This window comes from Arachis ipaensis, chromosome B5, assembly GCF_059453495.1.
Source record: "Arachis ipaensis isolate K30076 ecotype BB chromosome B5, ASM5945349v1, whole genome shotgun sequence".
Lineage (NCBI taxonomy): Eukaryota > Viridiplantae > Streptophyta > Magnoliopsida > Fabales > Fabaceae > Arachis > Arachis ipaensis.
The window spans coordinates 12,859,318-12,866,381 of record NC_142440.1 but is presented as its reverse complement, the minus strand read 5'-3'; the positions used below and the strand labels follow the sequence as shown (position 1 = coordinate 12,866,381).

At 40.9% G+C, this 7,064-nt stretch overlaps 1 protein-coding gene across 1 annotated transcript; it reads left to right on the top strand.

Annotated features, from left to right (window-relative positions):
- Positions 1-264: 264 nt before the first annotated feature.
- Positions 265-6,792, top strand: LOC107640165 (uncharacterized). Its single transcript, XM_088486789.1, has 9 exons — positions 265-1,860; positions 2,102-2,208; positions 2,371-2,518; positions 2,622-2,698; positions 2,809-2,943; positions 3,204-3,414; positions 3,490-3,708; positions 3,901-3,968; positions 6,768-6,792. The coding sequence occupies exons 1-9, from the start codon at positions 265-267 to the stop codon at positions 6,790-6,792; spliced, it is 2,586 nt and encodes an 861-aa protein (XP_088342915.1).
- The last annotated feature ends 272 nt before the right edge of the window (positions 6,793-7,064 follow it).

Sequence of the window (7,064 nt, the reverse complement as noted above, 5' to 3'; positions counted from 1 at the left end):
TTTATACTTTAATTAATATTTTTATATTATACGGTTTATTTTTGCTTTAAAATAATTTATCTAGTATAAATATGATATAATATTTATTAAATTTAATTTTAAAAATAAAATTTTATTACTTTAATATATAAAATTTACAAATTTGTATATATTAATTTTGCATCGAGTCAACCTGGTTTAATCTGATATATTTCGAGTCACTTTCGAATCAAATCAAAAATAAATTCGATATTATGTAACTTTTTAACTCCGTACTCAGAGAGAATGAGAGAAGGAGAGAGCGGGAACGAGTGTTTGAGGGCGAAACACAGTGAGGATGGCGGCCATGCCGTCGGAAGAGATAAGGGGGAGAGTGTGGGTGGGGGTGCATCCGGTGCCAAGAAGGATTTTTCACGAGAGGGTTTTTCAAATCCTACAAAGATCTCCTTTAGAGATAAAGTCATTGGTCCAGAGAAATCGAAGGCGTTTGCACTTGCAGGATCTCTATCTGGGGATAGTATAGCCATGGTGGTGGGCAAGCAGGGCGATTCCCAACCTCCATGTGTAAACTTCACTGAAGAAGCCAAGCTTTGTTTGGCAGAGCCTTATCGAAACGCTTTAGTGATCAAGGTTCTTGATAAAAATTATAGTTACACAGCTCTTTCACACAAGTTTCGGATGGTTTGGCGCATCAAAGGTGGCTTTGATCTGCTTGATGTGGGGTTTGGGTACTTCATGGTAAAATTCGATGCATGTAAAGATCGTGAGAAGGTCATGCTTGGTGGCCCGTGGTTGATTGAGGGGCACTATGTTACTGTAAAACCGTGGGATATAGATTTTCGGCCACGTAAGCAATCCTTCGGGTCTACGCTTGTATGGGTTCGGATTTCGGGGCTCCCAATCTGGTGCTATCAGGAACAGGCCATGATGCGTATTGCTTCTGCAATAGGAGTTCCCATCAAAGTGGACTTAGCCACTAAATTGGCTGAGAGAGGACGATATGCCCGAGTATGTGTTCAAATAAATTTAGGACTGCCAGTGATCAAGCATATCATTGTGGAAGGCGTAACTCATGTAGTGGAGTATGAAAGTTTAAATTTAATTTGTAACTCTTGTGCACGTTATGGTCATGATATGGCACAGTGCTTGGGTAGAGACTTTAGGGAAGGAAAGAGTGCTGATTCCGATGCCACCAAGCCACGGGACGGTACAAAGGCAATGCCACATCCTGAGACCAAAATTCACAATTCAAATGAAGTAGAACCTAATGTGGTAGGTGGTGTTACTGGCGAGAATCCTGCATCGAATTTGCAAGATGATTTGAAGGCTAATAATTTGGAAGGAAATAATGTTGAGGAGGCTTGCATGCATGATGAACCAGGCTGGGAGCAAGTTGTGAGGAAAGGTAAAACCAAGCTGGGTCAGAAGCAATCTAACAAGGTTCAAAGAGGCATTCAATCTAGAACCGATTCAGGTAGAGTAATCAGGCGCACCATTCACTTCTCTCACACGAATGGATCCAGCTCCTATCGCGCTAGGGTCGGGTCTCGAGTCAAGGTCGGACACAGCACTTCCCGTGTTGGTGAGACGTCGATCTCCTCAACCCCACACACCCCAGTGCCTTGCGGGTCCTCTCTCCGGAAACGACCAAGGCCGAGGTCCCTACAGAGCTCGCCAGTTGAGAAGAATGGAGGCACGGTGGTGGAAGCATCGTTATGTCTTCCTGCAACCGTGAAGGAGGGTGTTACCGTGGCGGTTCCATTGGAGAAGGAAGGCGCATTGCCGGCTGTTACTGCGTCGGTAGGCGGGATTAAGGAGATATTCCATGGAGATCCGGCAAACCTGAAGGTCACGGGAGTCACTTCCGCTGGGCAAGCCTCGGTTTGAGGTTGGTGAAGCACTTTGATTTCCTTGTTTTATATTTTTATATTTTATATTATGGATAGTTTAAATATAATAGCTTGGAATATTAGGGGTGCTTCTAATAAGTTAGCCCGGGTGAATTGTAAAGAGCTGGTTAGAAAATTTAAACCTGTAATTTTTATTGTGGTTGAAACTCACTGTCCTTTTCAACACTTGAAACTGTTCTGGGAAAGACTTGGTTATCGCCCTATTGGTATAGTGGAGGCGTCAGGACATAAGGGGGGTATCTGGTTCCTTTCTGCAATACAGGGTGTTCACTGCAAATGGGTTGATGCTTTCGATCAGTGTATTACAGTTGAGGTTCAGGTAAATAATGTGATTTGGAGGTGCAGTGGTATCTATGGTAGTCCTCAATTTAATACTAGAGTTCTGCTATGGGATTATCTTGTTACTCAGTCTTCGTCTTTCTGCGGGCCATGGATTGTTCTTGGTGATTTTAATGAAGTACCATTCTCTCATGAATCTAAGGGTTGCCTCTTCTCGAGTCGTCATGCAGATCAGGCTTGCTGCCTCTCTAGGGGATAGTAATCTGTTTGACTTGAAGACTATTGGAAGACAGTTTTCTTGGTACAGAAGGGTTAAAAATAGTGTTGAGGTGGCGAAAAAACTTGACCGGGTTTGTATCAACAGTGGCTGGCTATCTCTCTTTCCAGAGGCTTACGCAGAAATTTTAAATAGGTTTCAGTCTGATCATTGTCCTATCCTAGTACGATGTACAGGTCGTCCCCAACCGAAAAAGAATAGACCTTTTCGGTTTATTGCAGCTTGGGCAACTCATCCGGGGTACAGAGATATTGTGAACCAGTCATGGCAGGCTGGCTACAGAGAGATGCATGGCAAGCTTTCAGAAGTGCAAAAGAACTCTTTGGAGTTTAATTCTAAAGTGTTCGGCAACATTTTCGTTAGGAAATGCAAATTGGAGAGACAGATTAATTTCCTTCAGAAGCGACTTGACGTAATGGAAGATTTGTCTATGCGGCAAAAAGAAAAACAGCTGATTGAGGAATTTAATAACACGTTTGTGCAGGAGGAACCTCTATGGTTTCAAAAATCCAGAGAGCATTGGGTAAAACTTGGGGATAGAAATACCAAGTTCTTTCATGTCCAGACTCTTGTGCGGAGAAAGCATAATAAGATTCATGGTCTCTTTCTTCAAGATGGGGTGTGGGAAACGACCCGGATGTCCTTAGAAGGGAAGCTGAATCCTTCTATAAACGCCTATTCTGCCAGTCGGAGGATGTAGACTTAGGTTGTCTTGGTGATGTGCCGCTGCTTTCCCTGAATGATGAAGTCTGATGTAGCCTCACAGCACCAGTTACTCTGAAAGAAGTTAAGTCGGCTGTTTTCAGTATGCATTCTTTTAAGGCGACGGGCCCTGATGGGTTTCAGGCTTTCTTCTTTAAAGAATACTGGAAGATTGGTTTTGATGTTTGGACTATGGTTCGTCATGCGTTCTCTGGTTTGGATATGGATCCAAGGATGATGGAAAATCTTGTGGTTCTTATTCTGAAGGTAGAAAACCCAGTTTCCATGAAGGATTTTTGACCAATTAGTCTCTGTAATATGGTTTACAAAGTTATAATGAAGGTCCTGGTCAATAGACTTCGCCCCCATCTCAAAGAGATTATTGGGCCCCTTCAAGGAGGGTTTATCCCGGGGAGAGGAACCCCAGACAACATCATTGTAGCACAAGAGGTTCTCCATTTCATGAAGAAGACAAAGTCAAAGAAAGGCACCCTGGCCTTTAAGATTGATTTGGAGAAAGCGTACGATAGAGTGGATTGGGGATTTCTGAAACAAACCCTGGTGAGTTTTGGCTTTCTTCCTCCGACAGTCATTCTGATTATGCGTTGTGTCACTGCTTCCTCACTGTCTATCCTCTGGAATGAGGATAGATTAAATAGCTTTACTCCGAGCAGGGGTCTTAGGCAAGGAGATCCTATATCACCGTATCTATTTGTATTGTGTATGGAGAGATTGTCCTGTTCTATTAATCAGCAAGTTGATAAGGGCTTGTGGAAGCCGGTTGCGGTTTCTAGAGGGGGTCCAAGAATTTCTCATTTGATGTTTGCCGATGATTTGCTTCTTTTCTGTAAAGCTGAAAAACAGCAAGTTCAAACTGTAATGGTAGCTTTGGAAAATTTCTGCAGAGCCTCTGGGATGAAGGTTAATGTGGAAAAATCTAAAGCGCTATGCTCCAGGAATGTTTCAGCGACAAGAAAAGAGATTTTTACTGGAGTCTCCTCCATCAGATTCGTCCAGAACTTGGGCAAGTATTTAGGGGGTGAACCTTAATCACTCTCGGGTGACACGCGCAACTTTCAACGATGTTTTAGACAAGATTCGGGGAAGGCTAGCCAGCTGGAAAGGGAGATTGCTTAATAAGGCAGGCAGACTCTGTTTGCTCAACTCGGTAGTGACTGCGATTCCTACTTATCGCATGCAAGTATCTCTCTTCCCTATAGGGGTAACTAATAAGATAGAATCCATGATGCGAAACTTTCTATGGAAGGGTCAAGCTGATGGTAGAGGCCTGAATCTAGTTAACTGGAAAGTGTTGGTCACTCCTAAGAAGTTTGGAGGTCTGGGAATTAGAGATCCTTTTTATGCCAATATTTCTCTTCTTGAAAAACTAGTTTGGCAACTTTTTCACCATCCCGACAAGCTATGGGTTTAACTGTTGACGGAGAAATACCATTCTTCTAAGGATGATTGTTTTAGTCGGTCTCGAGGAAGGGGATCTTATGTTTGGAAGAGTATATGTCGAGCTTGGGATATCCTGAAGGAAGGTTTTAGTTGGTGCATTGGGAATTTGGAACAGAACTTTTGGTTTTCTAAATGGAGAAGAGAGGGGCGACTGTGTCAGGAGATGGATTATGTTCACATTTCTGATTTGGATCTCAGGATCTTGGACCTTTGGTCATCTGGACAGTAGAACCTTGAGAATATCTATTCTCCTCTGAATTAGTCTCTGCAGAGCAACATTAACTCTTACAACCCAGATGTTCAAGCTGGTTCAGAGGTTGGTTGGTGTTGGACTGGTACGACCTCAAAGGTTTATGATGCTCATAGTGGTTATTTGTGGCTCAGTAAGAAGATGTTTAGTTGGGAGGATAGGGGTAATTGGCTTTGGCTTTGGCGTCAACATGTTCCGAAAAAGCACAAATTTTTGGTCTGGCTATGTCTTCGGGAGGCTCTTCCTACTGCTGCATTTCGTTTTAGAAGGGGCATTTCACACAGTAGCTGTCCACGATGTTTCTCAGGTCAGGAATTGATTTTACATTGTATTCGGGATTGTCCAAAAGCCCAACTTGTTTGGCAAGCTTTAGGGATCTCCGATCAACCAGTGGATTTGATGAGTTGGTTCTTACATAATAGCAAACAGCGCCCCTTTAGATTCTTTTCTGGTCTCTGGTGGATTTGATGTTCGAGAAATAACGAGATCTTTCATCCTCACGAGAATTGGACCACAGACAAGGTGATTGGTATGGCTTTGTCCTTAGAAAAGGAGCTCCGAAATATTTTTGAGTTGCAACGACTATCTATCCCCTCAACCATTAGTGGCTCTTGGATTCTCCCCTCAGTGGGTATCTTTAAGATTAATTGTAATGCTAGCTATCCTGGCAGTGGTGCTCGAGTTGGTTTTGCTTGTGTTAGCAGAGATTGGAAAGAAAGGTGGCAATGAGGTTGTCTGGGAACAATTGAGAGTCGTAGCATTTTGCAAGGAGAGTTGTTTACTATTTGGAGAGGTTTTCTTTTAGCATGAGACTCGGGACAAAGAGATATTATATGTGAGACAGACTGTGTGGAGGCTTTTACTATTGTCAATAATTTACAAGATTGCTCTGGGTTTATTGATCCTTTGGTGTTAAAAATCCGAGATATCATGTCTTGGAAATGGCGTGCTGATCTTCGGTTGATCTTGAGAGATGCAAATACAGTAGCAGACATCATGGCAAAGACTGCAATGAGGACTATTTCTCCCCAAGTGGAGCTTCCATTGCCTTGGAAGAGGTTTGGGAGTAGTATTCAACAGGACTGCCTTTCTTAAGCAGTTTCTTGTTTTTTTTTTTCTTTCTTAGTTCTTGTTTATTTTCTTTTAAGTCACCAAAAAAAATTCGATAACCTTTTAGGACCGGAGTCAGAGATCCGGCCCATAAACAACCCTACTTTTAAGGTAGAATTTATGGCAAACATTAAATGAATTAACTAAACCATTTTAAATAGTCATAAAGTAACAAAAATAGAATTTTTTTTTAAGATTGAAAAGATGATTTAGAATAAAAATAAAAGAATACAACACTGTAAAATGGATTATAAAATTTTACTAAGATACATAATTATATTAATGTTATATATATAGGAATTTTTAAAATAAATAAATCAAATTTTATATTTATATTTATGTGTATTTTTAGAATGATTTATATTTATATTTTATTATTTGTCTTGTATATATGATATACGATAAGATAAGTAATTGCTAGGGGTGAGCATGGTCCGACCCGACCCAAAGATCCGGCTCGGTCCCGAACACTTTAGGGGCTAATTTGGTGTGATTTCACTGGGTTTAGGGTCAGGTAAGGGTCTAAAAAATGGACCCGGTCATTATTTCGGCTCAGGTTCAGGTTATGGCTCAGGTCACCTGAACTCGGCTCGGTGGTCCAGTCATCATACACAATTAATATTTTGTATTATTAGTGATGGATGATGGCTATTCTTATGTGGAATTTAAGTATTGTAAACTTTAATATTTTGTGTTATTAGTTATTATAAGACTATAAGCTAATGTTTTATGTTTAAAATGCATAAGATTTTAGACTAATGCATAATATTATGTTATTTGTATTGATTTAAATATTCAGTACTATTAGACAATATAAGTATTGATTATGGTTATGCTTTAATTTTAGAGAAGTGTTGGTTCTTGTTATATTTTTCTAAGTGAATTTTACCATGTCAAATAATGGTTGGAGTCTTGGAAATTTGGATATTTTCACATGCTAGCTTATAAGAAGGTATCAAGGTAATGTAATATTAACGGCCCGATTTTCACCCGGTTTTTACTCGGTATAATCGTGACCCGAAAGTGTATAGGTTTCATCGGGTTTAGGGTCGGGTTCGGGTCTAATAAATAGGCCCAGTATATCTTTCGGATCGGG

Coding starts and splice junctions, on each gene's coding strand:
- LOC107640165 (XM_088486789.1), top strand. CDS start 265: ATGAGAGAAGGAGAGAGCGGGAACGAGTGTTTGAGGGCGAAACACAGT. Junction 2,699..2,808: donor ATCCGGGGTACAGAGATATT/GTGAACCAGTCA, acceptor CATTTTCGTTAG/GAAATGCAAATTGGAGAGAC. Junction 2,944..3,203: donor GTGCAGGAGGAACCTCTATG/GTTTCAAAAATC, acceptor AGTCTGATGTAG/CCTCACAGCACCAGTTACTC.